Below are 18,285 nucleotides of genomic sequence, written 5' to 3'. Positions count from 1 at the left end.
AGACCAAGTTCCATCTGCGTTTCATATATTTCTGCGAAAATGTATCATCAAAATAAATGCTTCTGATGTAAATGGAGTTTTTACAAAAATTTGCAAGTAATAAGAATGTAACAAGTGAAACAAAATCTTAAAATATTCGTTTAACTTACTTACGAAAAGAACGTCATGAATTTTCGGAGTTCTGAAAAGAACAATTTTTTTTCCACTCAACAGACATATTAATTTATAGAAAAGCACAGAAATACTGGTAAACACTGCTAAATTGTACAAACAACAGGCTTAAAAACACGAAAAATTATGATCGTCTCTGGATTGGCATTTAATCTAAAATCCTATACCTCGCGGTCAAACTTATTATAGAGAGTGACTCAGACATAATATAAAAACACTATTACCATAACGCGTATAAAATATAAAATGATTTTTATAACGGTTCAATATTATTTGTCTTGTATTGAATGATGTGGCGCTCTTTACACACATCGATAGAATCTATAATCATCTATAGACTGAGTTACACTGAACGTCGATCTATATTCTATCTCTGTCTTTTGCACTTGGTAGGGAATAGGGAAATGCTTTTTTAGTGGGTGTAAACGGACTTTCTTTAGCCGTCCTTAGAAACCCACAGCATAAGCGTAGGTGAGGGGTCTAATTCCGTGGCTAGAATAAATTTATAAATTAAAAAACACAACCGGGACATTTTAAAACTTTGTAATAATTAAAATGGATCAAAGTGCCGGTTGTAGCAAACCATGTTATGTTTTATTATCTTTTTTCCATATTTTCTATTTCTTGTTGCCTTTTACGCAGACATGCCAATGGATTTTCGTTCCCCGCACATTTCGTCCTTACTCCTCCGTCCTCCAAAAGCTAGCGATGAGTTACTCTCTATAATTTCAACCGCGGAGTATAGTTGGTGATTTATTTCTTGGTAATTTGTTAAACACCAACTTAAGAAAATCTAATTTACTGAATGCCAAAACAAATCTGAACACGTGGGACTTGAGCATTTATGAAGGCACTGTACATATCAATAAGTAGTAATCGTTTGTTTTCAGCACGGGTGACCCCAACTTGGCAGCTATAGCTCAGGAGGCGTCAGGGGGCACACTGCCCGCCCAGCCCATACCCAACCCGGACGAGATCCCGAAAGGCTTGGTGGTCTGGAGGGAAGCCGTTAATCGTAGTTCGACTTCAGCACAGCTGGCAATGTGCCTCTATTCGCTGGAGTCGTCCATCGCATGGGACAAGAGCATTATGAAAGCTGTGAGCGTCCCAAATGTCTTTAATAAACAGACAGCCCGCAAATATAACAGCAAGCTGAGTGTGGGTGCTTGTGGCTTCTTTTAGATTTATAATTTTGCATGCACGTTTTAGTTTCGTTTTTCTAAGATATACATGGTGATAGACGATTTAGTTTTTCAATCATAATAGCCTGTTTCTTGATTTCTCGGTCCGGTGCTGTGGATAACTAGAAAAAAGTAATTTCAGTATTAAAAGAATGATTATTTTATTCACAGTTTCTTCCGAATGATCTCTATAATCGTTATTTTTTAATTATCAGTAGCACTGAACACAAAATCTTTGTCAACAGCTATTAAGAATGGAAGGTGTTGGTGCATGGTTTTCATCACATTTCCCATGTATTCACGTACTAATACTAAAAAAAGTAGTATGTACAAACTTAAAATTAACAGACGATGGAAACTAATTACGTGTATACTAATTTTTTTTAGTATAGGTACACTTAAACCACGGATTTCTTATAGTAAACTAGATCGCCAATTCATAATAGCATTTATATTCACTCGTAGAAGGCCATCACACTGTCCTAAGATTCTGTCGGTTAGTTTCCGATAGAATATACCGATAACATGAGTCTAATTAAGTTAATATATCAATCACTACATTTGGCATACTCGACTTCTTTTAAAAATTGTATCGCACTTTCGCATACCTGCGGCTGAATTTCGGTCATAACTCTCCGAATTTCTGTCTTTAATTCAGGAATGGTATTCATTTGAGCAGAATAAACTTTGGTTTACAAATCCCCACAGGAAAAGTCACATGTCGTAAGGACGCGTGATCTTGGTGGTCAAGTCACTGTTACGTGAGATGAGTCGTCCATTAAATTTCTGCCATAACAAGTGGATAGTTTCACCTGCCGTTTGGCAAGTGGCACCATCCTGCTGGAACCACATGTCATCCAAATTCATGCCAAAGTTTTCAGCCTCATTCTCAAAAAGGAACGAACCAATCATCCCACCAGCGTAAAATCCACACCATACTGTCACTCTGGGTATACAATGGTCGTTCTTGAATGACTCGAGGATTGTCTCTACCCCAAATTCAACAGTTTTACTTGTTCACATATTTGTTAAAATGGAAATGCACCTCATCGCTAAAGATGATTTCCTTAGCAAAATCATCGTTATTGATTTTTCAACATCCAATCAACGAATGTCCGGCGCATTAAATGGTCATCTTGTTTCAATTCCTAGAGTTGTTAAAACGTGAATCTTTTTTTAAAATCTGCTGCATTATGCTTTTTGAAATGTCTAATAGCATACCGATGGCGTACTAAGGTTACAGGAGTTACGCTCATCCGTCGTATAGCGCTCCATTTCTAGCTGAATGTGTTTATTACAGCATTGTGCAGGGGCACAATGCTGCCAACTCTTGAATAAGAATAAACTTTGGACTTTACGAATTGCCACAGGAGAAAGTCACATGTCGTAAGATCGCGTAATCTTGGTGGCTAAGTCACTGTTACGTGAGATGAGTCGTCCACTAAATTTCTGCCATAACAAGTGGACAGTTTCACGTACCGTACGGCAAGTGGCACCATCCTGCTGGAACCACATGTAATTCAAATCCATGCCATCCAAATGAAGCCACAAAAAGTTTTCAGCTTCATTTTCAAAAAAGAACGGACCGATCATTCCACCAGCATAAAATCCACACCACACTGTCACTCTTTGGGTATAGAGTGGTCGTTCTTGAATTACTCGAGAATTGTCTCTACCCCAAATTCGACAGTTTTACTTGTTCACATACTTGTTAAAATGGAAATGTGCCTCATCGCTAAAGCATAGCAAAATCATCGTTGTTGATTCTCCAACATCCAATCAACGAATGTCCGGTGCCTTAACCCTTTCGCTGCGCAATACGTCTGAACGTAGCTACCGCGCCGTGCGCGAAAGTTTATCGCGTGCGAATATATACGTCTGGAGCAGTTAGACCACTTATAGTTTTACATTATGTTGTGTTAAATTACGATTTACGATAAATTTTACGATTTTATTTTGAATAAAATACAGTATATGTACTAAATAGAAACTGAAAGAAACATGAACAATCTTGGTACTATTACCAGTACCTCTTTCCATAAAAATATTTGTCACAATCGGTATAAGCTCGCCCGCAAAAATTCGCCTTACCAATTGCAATAACCGAGTCACTAATGCGCATGGTTGCGAATATATACGGTTTGAGCAGCCTGATCCAATTTAACTATTCATGCGAATTAATCCGTCTGGAGCAGTTTGAGCCTTATAAATTTTTAGCGAATATATACGTCTGGAGCAGTGAAAGGGTTAAATGGTCATCTGGTTTCAATTCCTAGGTGTGTTAAAACTTGAATCATTTTTTAAAATCTGTTGCATTGTGCATTTTGGAATGTTTAATAGCACTGACCGATAGCACACTCAGGTTACAGGAATCTCGTCACAAAACGTCCAGTACGAGACTGTCCTGTTTTTTTTTATTGTCTGCAATCGAACCTGTTTGTTCTAATTTGGCAACTAATCTTTTCACAGTTGTTTCATTCGGGGCCTTCCTTCTACCAAAAATTCCACATAATTTACACACAGTCTCAGCTACACACTCTTCATACTTGTAATGATTTTTCACAATCTTCACTCGCTCATCCATCATGTAGCGTTCAATTTTGTCTAACTGCAATATGTTTACTACATCATGTGACCCTGCACAATGCTGCCAACTCTTCGGAATGAAAATGGCACAAAATTCAAATCCTGCGTTACTTTTGGGAAACCCTGTATTTATTCTACATTCCTATAAAAGCACAATTTGCTGTTTGGTTAAATTTTTTTATGTATGTTCAATGTACATATTTTTGTACAAACAAACAAGACTATACAAATAAAAAAAAAAAACAAAAAAGTAGACCAGAACTAATCCTCCAAAAAGTACAAATAAAATAGTCTTGTTACAAAATCAGTGGCAATTAACGAAGAGTACCCTTAAGAAAGGTATAAATTAAACATTAGGTTTGAAAAAATCCATAATTTTATTTTGCTGTTATTTTGACATTTGAATTCTCTTTAGTAAAACAAGATTTAATAATCTTAAGGGCTGAGGCGGTTAGGAACACGGATGCCTAATGCTGACTCGTTATAAGCAATCCGCGGTTTATCGAAGGTACACTAATTCGTACTTAAAAGTAAATGTTGTAAAGGATATTTATGAGATAAATGAAATGTATTAATATAAATCGAAACATTGAAAAGTGAAAAGAAAATGTTTCATCTTTTCACCTAATTTTGAAAAATGATAAAATAATTGAACTGGCCTAGGCTAGCAGCTATCTGTCTTTTAGCCATCTAGTTTAATTTGATAAATCCGTGACTTAACCACACCACCAATAATCTAGATTTTATCAAATTAACGGAATTACTACTGTTGTGTAGTTTGAATACGTTCACTAAAAAACCGTTTGCACAAATATGTTTGTGGAATATGATGCTTTATTAAATTATAGTTTATCATAAATAATAAGACTAAATATTTCCATTATATAGATTAATCATTTAAACATTGCACAAATTAGATCAAAGTATTCATATTAACAAAATTAACTTTGATTAGTAATTGGTAAAACTCTTAATAGGTACTTACGAGTAATCGAGCAGTAAATTGCTCAGGAAAACTTATAGTAAATGTTTGTTGCAGAACTGCCAGTTTTGCCATAGTGGAGATAATGAAGACAAGTTACTATTATGCGACGGTTGTGATAAAGGATACCACACCTACTGCTTTAAGCCCAAAATGGAAAACATTCCCGATGGCGATTGGTATGTACATTTTAATTTTCTCGCCGTATGCTTGTTTTTACAGAGATTTCCATTATTTTATAAGATACAAGTCCAATTGAAATAAGATATTTTACGGTTTTGTTAAATTTGATGACGAATAACATATTGAAGACCCATCTTTATTTGTTTAAAGCTAAAGATTTGAATTTCATTTTAATTTTTTTTTTTCGGTGAAAATCAAAATGTGTGAATCTTTTAAACTCGAACACGTTTCAGACACATTTTTGTGGAAAATTCAAATGTATTGGTATGAAAAAAATTATATTTTTCCTTTTTCTTTTATGGGTGACATATTGTTTTTTTACATTTTTGACCAACTTAATTTCATTTTTGTTTTTCAAAAATACTAAATTACCTACTTTTGCCAAGAGTGCTTTGAAAACATTACATGCAAATATTACTCCAAACGAAATTTTGAAAATTCAATTGAATTTTCAATAACACGTTTGAATTGTCTTAAAGATTACTCGAGTGTGTAAACTTAAGGAGCACTTCTTTCCATTTTTTGTTACAAAATTAAAAATTGATAAGTTTAAAGCGAAAAAGGTTGGGTAAAATTTTTCTTCAACGTGTTACTCTGCGTTAAATTTTGCACATTGCCTTAATTTGATTTACTTTGAATCTCATAATATGAAAATCGTGGTTCCTATAGTGCAGTTCTATAGTTCAAAAAAATGAGCACTTTGTATACAGTATGTTAGAAATTTGACTGCCATTACTTCAACATAGATTGAACATAAACGAATAAAAAATGTTGTGTTAGATGGACGTAGCATAAATCGTTTTTAAAATGTGTGGAGGTATAACATTGGAGAATCTTATCACAACTTGGCAACAATGAGAGTAAAATCACGAATCTAGTGCCCTTCAGACATTTTTTTATAGTGAATAACAAAAAATCCAAAGGTAAACAATTGAGAATTTTAATAAATTTAGAGAATTTAAAGACAATTATTTTATAGTTTTACTTTTAAAATAGACGAATAGTACAAATAAAGATTAGTATGAAGATACTCTTTTAAGGATTTAAATTTTAGTAATTTTTTTTGATACGTTTAAAACATACGTAACTTTAATCCGACATGAATTTGAAAAATATAAAATAAAAACATTTACAACTTACATTTCACAAATAATAGTAACATATACAGGGTGTTCCATCTAAGAGGGATTCTTCTGTAACTGTATAATTTACAAAAAAAATAGTTTTAATAAAAGTTGCCTGGAATCATGTGAGCCATGTAAAGAGAATATTTTTAGCTTTACAGGGTATTTCATTTCGCATGGGCGCTACATAACTTTGTTATTTTAAATGGAACACCCTATATATTATTGCGTTTTTGAAATAATATTCGGTAGAGTTTATTAAATGTACATGGTGTTTAAAACTTACCGTTTTCGAAATAATCAGTTGTTTTTGAAAAAAATCACGATTTCAGCTCTCTAAATAACGTCTAAACCGTAAGAGTTAGAAACCTGCAGTTTTCACAGTTTGTTTCGACATAAATTACTCTATCTTGTCATCCGTGAGCAAAACGTGTACATTATTCAGACTCGGAAATACTGCGACCTACATTTCATAATCTTACGATTTGGAAAAATTTTTTTTTCAAATGGAATGACCCACATTAATTGTCATGGATGAATGCAAAACTGAATGCCCTTTCGACTGATATAAGGTTGTCCATACTTATCTCTAACAGTTTTCCAGACAAATCAGGTACTTTTCTAAAGTCCGAAAAAATAGCTATGTAACAGCGTCAAGAAGGCCTTGCAAATGTATTAGTACAACGTCGATATATAGGATTTTACTAATAGACGTTGAGCCAGAGAGCATGTGCGGTTTCCTTCTGCGGGAGTAAATGTAGCCTACCAATTTAGATTCGTCATGAAGGCAGCATGAATGTTTGGGATGATACTTTGTAAAATTCGGTAGCTTAGCGGTGTTACGATCTCACAAAGATGGCCGCCGGGCGAAAATCGTAGTTTACCATTCTAAAGTCTGGTTTTACTTGTAAGGAGTAAAAGTATCATACAAATGTCAATCCACCATAAAGCCAGGATCAATGTTTGGGATGATACTTTGTAAAATTCGGGAGCTTAGTGACATTATGACGTCACAAACAGGTCGCCGGACAAATTCCGTTTAGGTGTATTGGCAAAAATTATAATAATAAAATATATTATTATAATAATTTAATAATGACTGCATATTCACGACGATAAATAAATACGATCTACGAAAAAAAAGTTAAATAAAATATTTTTTATTTTAGAGTTACAGGCCTACAAAGTTGTCAAAAATAAAATTAATTTAATTAATAACTTCAGAACCCTTTTACCGATCGTGTTAAAATTTGGCACATTTATTTGGACTATTATGGCGTATTATTTCTTAAAGATTTAGTCAAATCGATATACTAGGTGGTAGTTTTCTCCGGTTACCTCTCCCTTTTAACGGTCAAAACTTTTACAGTGGTCGTATTTTTTTAAAACGGGCAGCAACATTGGAAAGGTTGTTTTATTTTAAAAAAGTGTATCTTGAGAAAATTGCCTACAGAAAACCATTCTCGAGAAAAATGGCATTATTTGCATCCGGCGGCCATATTTGTGACGTCGTAACGTAACTAAACTACCGACTTTTACACAGTATCATCCCCAACATTGATCCTGGCTTTATACTAAACCAAAATTTTTGTGATACTTTTACTCTTTACAAATGGAACCAGACTTTAGAATGGTAAGTTACGATTTTCGTCCGGCGGCCATATTTGTGACGTCGTAATGTAACTAAACTACCGACTTTTACACAGTATCATCCTCAACATTGATCCTGGCTTTATACTAAATCAAAATTTTTATGATACTTTTACTCCTAACAAATGGAACCAGACTTTAGAAAGATAAACTACGATTTTTGCCCGGCAGCCATCTTTGTGAGGTCGTAACGCCACTAAGCTACCAAATTTTACAAAGTATCATCACAAACATTGATGTTGCCTTCATGACGAATCTAAATTAGTAGGTTACATTTACTCCTCAGAAAGGAAACTAAACTGTCCATTTTTGACTACCTGGCTCAACGTCTATAAAGCACAACACAGCACATCCTTATCACATCCAATTACACCAAGAGTTACTATAAGTAGACTTTCAGCGGAGACTAAAATTTTGTCAGTGGGCATATGAGATGTTAAATAAAGATGATTTTTTTTTAAAACGGGTCATGTTCTCCGATGAGGCTACTTTTCATAAAAATGGTTTTGGCTTCGTTAATAGTCATAATTGTCATTATTATGACACAGTAAATCCTCACCAATTCCGGACAACTGATAGAACATTGAACATGTAGAAAGCAATTTTAGAACCCATGTCATTGGACCATTCTTTTTTGACCAGCATCTAACTGGAGAAGTTTATTTAAACTTTTTAACAAACACTAGAAAATTTGTTAGGCAACATTCCTTTAGCTACACTTCAAAGAATGTTGATGCAACATGATGGCACTCCACCTCATAATACCGCTGCGGTTCGTCAGTTTTTACACGATACATATCCCAACAGATGGATTGGGCGCGGGGGACCAGTGAGTTGACCCTCAAGGTATCCAGATATGACAAGTTGCGACTTCTTTTTATGAGGATTTATAAGAAGCAAAGTTTACGTTACACCACCAACTACTGCGGAAGATGTGGCAGTGCATTACAGTAGCATTTCAAGAAATTACGTCAGACATGCAGACCAATCTTGAACAGTCTGTTAATAATCGAATTCGTTGTGTGTATTAATCAAAATGGAGGACACTTCAAGCAGTTGATGTAAATCAGCGGTCTAAGTATTCTTCTCTTTGTTGTGTTTCGAGATTCAGTTTGTTTTGTTTTGCGTTTTGTTTTAGTTGTTAGTGGTTTACTTTTGTTTGTCAAACCACTTTTTAAACATGCCAGTAAATATTGACACTGTCAGTCCCAGGCCTGATAAAATGTGAGAGAACAGTGGCTTTGCAAGGCCTTCTTGATGCTGTTACATAGCTACTTTTTCTGACTTTAGAAAGGAACCTGATTTTTCTGGAAAACTATTAAAGATAAGTATGGACAACCTTATACGAATCGAAAGGGCATTCAATTTTGCATTCACCCATGGCAATTAATATGGGCCATTCCATTTAAAAAAAAACTCGTAACATTATTAAACGTAGGTCTCAGTATTTCCGAGTATGAATAACGTACACGTTTTGCTCACCGATGACAAGATAGAGTAATTTATGCCAAAATGAACTGTGAAAACTGCAGGTTTGTAACTCTTACGGTTTAGACGCTATCTAGCCTCATTTAGAGAGCTGAAATTGTGATTTTTCTTTAAAAGAACTGATTATCTTGAAAATGGTAAGGTTTAAACACCATGTACATTTAATAAACTCTACTTAATATTAACCAAGGAATTAAAAAATGCAATAATATACAGGGTGTACCATATAAAATAACAAAGTTATATAGCGCCCCCCTATATTTTCTTTACATGGCCCACATGATTCCAGACAACTTTTAATAAAACCATTTTTTTTATAAACTTTACAGTTGCAAAGTTACAGGAGAATCCCTCTTTGATGGAACACCCTATATATCCATAAAAAATTTAGAGACTAAAGTAAAATCAAAGTGTTAAAACTGCACAAGTAGAAGATAAATTACAATATGTGTTCAAAATGTCTACCACCATTTTCAATACAATCGAATCCAATTTTCATGCACTCGCTGGAAAATTCTTGGATTTGTTCTTATTATAAGGGCAACGGCAAAAATTCATTCTCGCAAGTGTTCTGTTTCGACTTTGGTGACGTACACTAATTGCACTGTATATTTTGTGCACAAAATGATATCACGTTTCTTAATTAACTGAACTGTTGTACATCAACATGGAGATTTTGTTAACTTTTTTCTCGAAAATGGTTGAATTAAGGAGGTTCGATACCAAAAGAAAAATGGTAAGAATGTTTTTGAAATCTGTTAATAAATATGCAAACTGACTTGTGTAAAAATATCAGATCGATTGACAACGTAGTTTTTTTGAAAAATGATTTTAAAAATTATGCTCTTTTACACAGGCTCTTATGGGAGTTGGGAAAAAACTTTAATCAATATTGCTCTTAAAAATGGTTAGGATCGGGAAAATAAAATTGTAATTAAAGAATTAAATATTACTAAACATTTTAAAACAATAAAAATATGCACTTACAATGTAATTATTGAGATAATGGAATGAATAGATAACGTTTTGACAAATTTGAACAAACATCTGATCCAATGAAAGGAAATATGGCAACACTGTACGCTGTATTTAATGCTTCGACTGATGCGTTATATTTGAATAGCTCAATTATAGATTATAAAATTATTCCTGTCGAAAACATATGTAGTAATAATTAATATTAAATAAATTTTTCGTGATCTAAAGCAATATACTAGCAATTTGAAACAAAAATTGAAAGGATCTCTTTGCAAAACGAACAGTTTAGTTGTTATGTCATAATCTTCAATTTGACAAGTCGACGTCTCACTATCATACATTGAACTTCTTGATAGTTATCATATGGATTCTCGGTTTGCACATTTTATTTTTTTCTCATCAATCCACATTCTGTTTTACACTCATTTTATACTTTTCAGTCATTACTTTTCCTTTGTACCTTGGTTGTTCATTCATGTTTACGGAATTTGCGCAAAGTTGACAGTAATGACAGTTGACCCAACTTTTACCACCACGCCATGGCAATGTTGCCAGATTTCATCCATAATTTTACAAGTTCGTAATGAATAAATAGACGCTTTTATTCAAATAAAAAGTGAACTGACGTGTATTAAACACGAAAAAAATATGCAAGCTAATATGTGTTGTATAAATTTAATTCTAAATAGCATACTTAGTTCGCTGAAATTAATTTATGTAAGGTTGGTACTGCAACAAGACTCCCGTGTATAAACATAGGCATACTCTCCGCACCGCCCGCCCCGTAAGAGGTGTATCGAACGTCCTTAAGGACTAATGTTGTTTTTTGTATTTTTTATTATTTTTATGTATTCGGTCGCCTATTAAAATTCTGGCAATCAAACTTCAAACACACTATACATTTTAGACATTGTCTTGAATTATAAAACAAAAATCTAATTTTAATTTAGGTACTGCCACGAATGTATGAACAAAGCCACTGGTGAACGAAACTGCATCGTTTGTGGCAAAAAGATTGCTACAACTGGTACAAGACTTATTTTGTGTGAAATCTGCCCCCGTGCCTACCACACAGACTGCATACAACCTCCAATACACAAAGTTCCTCGTGGGAAATGGTACTGTTCCAACTGTATATCGAAGAAACCACAAAAAAGAAGCGTCAAAAAAAACCACAAGGTGACCAGAGACAGCGAATCATCCGAACATCCTCCATCTAGGTAAGGTAGTACCATCACTGCAACTGATTAATCATTCTGATCGTTAGTAAACATGAAACAATTTTCACTATTTACAGTCCCGCTCCTTCCCATAGTTCGGTAACAACAAACGAAGACATGCCATCAACGAACTGCAACCAGAGTGATATATCGAATTCAAGCCTGGCCAATGCCGGGTCTCCGTCCACACCGTGTCCCAAGAAGGACCGTGTCAACAAAAAACTCATGAAGGAGCTCGCCCCCTGTAAAACACTCTTGGAGGATTTGGAGTGCCATGATGATGCTTGGCCTTTCCTCTTGCCTGTCAACACCAAGCAGTTTCCCACTTACAAGAAAATCATCAAGATTCCCATGGATTTGTCCACGATTAAGAAGAGATTACAGGATTTACAGTAAGTGTACAATATCCGTTTTTATACAGTGTGTCAGGAAACTATCAGCAAAATATTTGAAGGAGTGATCTTTTTAATAAATACATACAGGGTGGGCCACCTGTAACGCCTCGGTCACTAGGGACCAAATGGCAAATGTTTTAGAAACCTGTTTAGGTGGGTACATGTAGGTTATGTATTTTTAAATGGAACACCCTGTATTTTACTGGCGCCCTTTTTTCGGTCGAGGCTGTAAGCTTCCACTGCGAGACTATCATTTTGTTTCGGGATCATACCATATCCCCACGATTCATCACCGCTTATAATCATTTCTGGTTTTTCTGCTCCATCGTTATCAATTTTGGAATGAATTTCGCACACGCAAATCATTCGCATATTTTCAATTAAAATCTTCCAAACACTAGCTTTCAGTATTCCAAGATTACGTTCTAGTTCTCGCACAGTCAGTCGATGATCTTTATTGATCGCAAGTCGCACACGTTCGATATTATCCGGTGTTTTTGTCGTCAAAGGCCACCCAGAGTGTGGGTTACTATAACAGATGTGCGGCCATCTTTGAATCACTTGTCCCCAATTACCGTATTCATCATTTCGATGGTCTCCGCACAACTCTTTTCGAGTTTAAAGCAAAATTTAATGCAAATTTGTTGCTCAGATCTTTCCGTCATATTTTACAATAGCAAAATGTGACAAACGTAAAGAATTCTTACTAAGATGTCCCGATAAAAACTGCGAAGTTCGTGAAGCTTTACAGTTGACACTCGTACCTTGCAGAGGGCCTTAAAATTGTCAGGCGCGAAGATATGATGGAAGGTCATATACTTTTGGAACAGACCTTGTACGTCCTTATTTTTTTTTTTCATCAAGGCTGTTTGTGCTTAACCATAATATGTGCTAGTAGTTCCCATTACTGTTTTAAATCTCGATAATTGGCAATAATTTTCTTCCATCTTTGTTCACTTTGGCCTCATCTCAATTCACTCTTCACCACCCTTCATTGCGTTCACTTTGGTGTTTTTTCAACTCTCGGAGAGTGGAAGTTACTATTTTCGACGAATGATTGTAAACTTATGTACAATTTGAAAGATGGATGACAACTAAACATATACGTTGCAAATAAAGATTTTTAGAGGCTCCGACACAAATCCTGCCAATTTTTTACAAAGCAGTTAAAACTTGAAATATTTACATTTTCCCTCTAATGTGACTTTCAGAGTATTTCATACTATAGCTATCATCTTCGACTGTAAATAATGTACGGAGTGTTTCTGAAATAAATGTATTCCTTCAAAGGGGTAATGTAACAAATTATTTTAAGCAAAATTGTTTTATATCATTTGAAAGTGGCGACAGATCAAGAAACTTAAGTCAAATACTTATATAACTTCATGTCTTATTCGCTCTTTCGTTTGTTTGTAATGATGGCCAACCATCAGTTTTGTGTCACCGTGTACAATTTTGTTTACACTAAGCCAGTGGTGTTCTGTGGAACCCTGGGGTTCTCCACAACCTCTAGGGGTTTCGCGACTGTCAAAAATTCAAAATTTTGAAATTAACTATATTGATAATACAAAATTCAAAATTCAAAAAATGTATACTCTTACTTAAAACTACTACTTATAAATATTATATAATCAGGAAAAAATGTGTTTCAACGTATTTTTTAGGTGAAGTCGTAAAAGTTTGAGGCTGCACTAAACTAACATCATAATACATATTTAGACATCACAGTTAGGAAACAACTGATTTTAATACAAGCAGTATACGTCCTTTCTCCATTGGGTACAAATTATATTTTATAATCTAAACATTAACGTCTGTCAAATTATCTTGAATTATATAATTAATTTATAAAAATTATACAATTTAAAAATAGTAGTTTGCCAAAGAATTTAACAGAAAACACAGAAAACATTATTTACGGAAATGGTTAATTTTGTCAACTTGTAATAAGAGAACCCTTTTGTAAAAAACCCAGAAATAAATTGGAATAAATTTTTTAGTCAGTACAAGGGCTATTTAAAAATCAGAATTTTCTTTTTTTTTTCAAAATTATGGAATGTTAAAGTGAATATTAATGAAAAAGAAATACATTGAGGATATGTAACTGGTTATTCAATATTGGGTGAGTTTGTCTACAAGTATTCGAAAAGGTGTCACCAGAACTTGTATCATTATTTTTCTGAGGGAAATCACAGTTTCCAGTCTTGTATTTGGTACCAGGACGGTTCCAGGATTTTCCAAAAAAAAATTGGTCCCAGGACCTAAAAAGTCCTGAAATTAATAGTAACATCAGTAACGTCACGTTTGTACTTTGTAACCACTTCTAAGAAAACTAGAAATGGATTGATTAAAATAATTAGAAGGGAAATGACTTTTTGAGAATGATGGTTGTCGTGGTCAGAATCTCCAGTTATGTTACGAATTTTTGCTAACCAATGCACCAGCGTGCAATCAGAGAGGGTGTTTTCATTGCCGGATCTTTTTCTACAAAACTTTGATCAAAACTGGGGGATGAGTCTTTAATCCTCTGGTGGCGCTTAGGTCTAATTTTACTTCAAAATAATGTTTCATTTTATCTCAATGTAGAAAGTGTTTATTGTATCATTGTTGGTCATGGAAAACGATAACTCCACAAAAAATGCTGCTGTTTTTTAATTTTTGACTTGTATTAATATAATATGCGTGTGTGTACGAGTTTGAGTGACTATACTACGTATTTGTATGTGTATTGCACAAGCATGTATGAGTGTTGTGTATGTATATTTATAAGTTATACTGTTTTTTACACTGTTTTAATAACGCTTTATAATCATATTGCTTTTAATATGAGTAAGTTAATTGACTTTCTGAGGGGTAGTCTAATTATCATTTATCTGTGTCTAGTCCTTTTGTGTATAGGTTGTATATTGCCTTTATAACTATGCACAATAAATATTTTTTACCATTTTTACCTTACCTTATCGTTACAATTACATTTGATTATGCTGACTTTTGACGTTTCATATATTTTTTATTGCTGATGTTGTGTAGTACCAATATTTAAATAAAAATACGTTTCTGATAAGTTTCCATAGAACATTTGTTGCACTGTAACTGTATTGTCTGTATTTTGATTTCGGGACCATTTTTGGGATATTCGGGACTAGTACCGTGTCTTGAAATTTGGACCCGAAGTCCCAATGACATTTTTGGTCCCGGGATTTGGGAACCCTAGATATCGCCCTCTAAATTTTTTGCTCACAGTTTATAAACACTACATTATTTAAGATAGGTGAAACATGAACTATACTTTTATTTGTTTCAGATATAAATCCAAGGAAGAGTTTTGCGCAGATGTCAGACAGATATTCAACAACTGCGAGACTTTTAACGAAGACGACAGCCCCGTCGGTAAAGCAGGTCACTGCATGAGGCAGTTCTTCGAGGCGAGATGGAACGAGCTGAGCATGTCCCACAGTTGAGGATTGCTTTTTCCCAAGAGACATTACAGCCATCGAGTAGTCAGACCCCCGGAAAACAGTGTTTAAAATTGTTAATTGGCGTGTTTTCATTAGTTGGTTTGAATAAAGTTTTGGTGCTTTATCATGTTTTCAGATATCGGAACTGTGACGACGAGAGTAATTTATACACAGAGCACTATGTATTTATATTGTAAAATATTACAGGTATTTCCAGTGCGTGATATAATGACATTAAAAGAAACGTATACTAGAGCTTTTTACTGTTGTCCTTTCATAATTTGATAATGATGAGTATTAGTTAAAGGTTTTTACATCACTTAGCTTGTCGACTTAAAATCTGTTTGTGATTTTCCCCCGTGGAGCTCCCGACTTGTATTAAATTTGTATTTTTGATAACTGTATTTTTTATATTATTTAAACGATTATTTATTTAGGTTAGGTTTCTCGCTTGTGTTGATAAGAGCATCCCCTTTTTTATACCTTATTTATTTACCGAACATTGTGTTATGATTAAGTCATTCCGAAATTATCAAAGGTTTTCGTTGCATTTAACTTTCACTTAATGTTAGTATAAATATGTATAAATTGTAAAAAAAAATCTGACATTTGCATCGCTCAACTTGTCTCTAGGCTACAAAAAAACTGTTTTTATGTAAGCTGAACATAGTTCTCAAATAAAAGATGTATTGAAAATTTTGGATGTGTTTGGTAGGCTAGTTCTTTGCAGAGCCCACCTTTGCAGACTATAGAACTAGATTATGTATTGCGTGTAAGATATTTATAATTATATTTACTTATAAATGTAGCAGTGGATTTTATTTCCGTCACCGTCGGTTTCTGGTATGTTTTTAAGGGGGGGCGTTTTTATGTCTAGTTTTCAGTGAATTTATGCCAGTCTTGATGAGGATTTTAGAAAATCTAAACAGGTTAGACACAATATCTCTTTACTGTTCCAGTTTTACAGGTTTCGTCCAGGGTATAACACAGTATACAAGTTGACAATACGTTCAGAACAAAGGAAAAAAAATCATATTTTTACGTCGTATGTTTACCATTACATTTCCTGAATTTTACACGTCTGTTGAACATACAGAAAATCGCTAACGTTATTACAAACATAATCACACCCCTCAGATTGCTTTTATGAAACTATTAATACGTGAATTAAACAATTATTGAATATTTTTTCAAAATTCATGACAAAACGGGGAAGGTACAGTGATGACCTTTCTACGTATGAACTAGGATGTCACAAAAAGTTGCCATTTGGGTAACGGTAGCGTAGGAAAGTATAAATTAGGGGTCTTGAAAACAAAAATTTTCCAATATACAGGGTGTAACTAAGTGAGGGGCAGTTTTTTAAGGGTATACAACAGGGGTCGGCAACCTTTTTTGGCTGCGGGTTAAAATCAACCACAGTGTGAATATTAAATGGACGTTTGGGTCAGTGATATTTTCATTTTAAAACAGTCTTTTAGTGAATGATAAGATACATTTTATTAAGAAAATAATTACGATACGCTTTTAAACTTTAATTATTATTATAAAAACTAATAAAATTCTAATTATTATAAAAAGAAACATTTAGCAGTTACCTAAGTGAAATAATTATTATTATTTAAAAAAATATATTGCCAGGAACAAACAAAATGCAAAAAAGAGGTTATTTCAAGATTGATGTACCCGCAAAAACAAAGCATCTATTTTAAATTTTTTTTTCTCAAAATATTCGTTTCATGTTTATTTTGTAATTTATTTTTATATACTTTATTATACTTTTTTAGGAAATAAAGTGGGTCACTTGAAATTAGTAAATGGGTCACTCGGTGACCCGCGGGTCATAGGTTGCCGACCCCTGGTATACAAGCTGTTACAAATTCGCTTCTCAGTACAGGGATCTCGGAAACGGTAAGAGGTACGAAGTAGCTTAAATGGGGGAAAAGTTGCGTAATCAGGGGACCAACATTATGTCTACAAAATCAAAGCTAACATGATTAGTTTTCGAAATATTTGAAAAAAAACGAAATTTTGGAAATCCCTTTTTGTTTAATTTCAGCCTTGTTTGAGGTGATATTGAAAAAAGAAGAACATTTTCTCATGGCCACTTTTTGCCCTCTATCGAATGGCATAATCAGTTTATATGTAACGTTTCGTCTCTCCAGGACTATCAATTTCATTTTTTTAAATACGACCCTGGAAATTTTATTACATTTTTTGCAAGCCTTCATGTCCCCAATACTGTACTGCTTCAGCCCGAACCAGATTCAGACGTTTTGTCTCGAAAAATTTATCTAGTCTAGAATTGTGGGGAGGGTAGCAAAGCTACAGCACTTAGGCCTCATTGGGCCCCTTGTACATCCTCCCATTAGAGAGATCAATCCACCTGAACCGCCAACCAGCCTATTACAGTGAAAAAGGTGGTGACGTTGCTCAGGGGGGTCTCTCTAATATAGGCCATTGAAGGCCAGCGTTCTCCCAACATGGACTCTCTTGTTGACGAGACAGCAGTGCATTCACATAGTAAATGCAACACCGTCTCGTCTTCCTGTTCACAGCCCCTACAAAGAGGTGTTTCACACTTCCCCATATTGTAAAGGTGTTTCCTTAGCCAACAGTGTCCAGTTTGAATACCTGTCACCAGGCGAAGATTTGACCTAGACATAGCCAGGTATTTTTTGGCTGTGTCTTTGCTAGGATACACTAAGAACTCCTTAGCAAAGTGACAGCTGATTGTTTCATCCCACCGTTTCATAAATTCTTTGTGGGTGTCTTCCTTGATAATTCCAACAAGTGCCGACAACGGAAGCACACTGGAGGGGCCGGGTCCAAAAATGTTGAGGCCCGATGCGCTCCTGGCTAGCTTGTC

At 34.5% G+C, this 18,285-nt stretch overlaps 1 protein-coding gene across 7 annotated transcripts in view; it reads left to right on the top strand.

Moving 5' to 3' along the window:
• LOC108912667 (bromodomain adjacent to zinc finger domain protein 2B) overlaps nucleotides 1-16,224 on the top strand; it is a 173,431-nt gene extending 157,207 nt beyond the window's left edge. For 5 of the 7 annotated variants that reach the window (XM_018717975.1, XM_018717978.1, XM_018717976.1 and 2 more), the window contains 5 exons: nucleotides 1,062-1,329; nucleotides 4,978-5,099; nucleotides 11,294-11,563; nucleotides 11,641-11,955; nucleotides 15,263-16,224. In XM_018717975.1, the coding sequence (XP_018573491.1) occupies nucleotides 1,062-1,329; nucleotides 4,978-5,099; nucleotides 11,294-11,563; nucleotides 11,641-11,955; nucleotides 15,263-15,419 (1,132 nt within the window). In that variant the 3' untranslated portion in view covers nucleotides 15,420-16,224. The remainder of the gene's footprint in view (nucleotides 1-1,061; nucleotides 1,330-4,977; nucleotides 5,100-11,293; nucleotides 11,564-11,640; nucleotides 11,956-15,262) is intronic. The other 2 variants (XM_018717979.1, XM_018717977.1) reach the window with 1 other exon arrangement.
• Nucleotides 16,225-18,285: the final 2,061 nt, after the last annotated feature.

The sequence above is a fragment of the Anoplophora glabripennis genome, unplaced genomic scaffold, assembly GCF_000390285.2.
Source record: "Anoplophora glabripennis isolate ALB-LARVAE unplaced genomic scaffold, Agla_2.0 scaffold664, whole genome shotgun sequence".
Taxonomy (NCBI): Eukaryota; Metazoa; Arthropoda; class Insecta; order Coleoptera; family Cerambycidae; genus Anoplophora; species Anoplophora glabripennis.
This window is presented reverse-complemented; position numbering and strand designations above follow the sequence as displayed.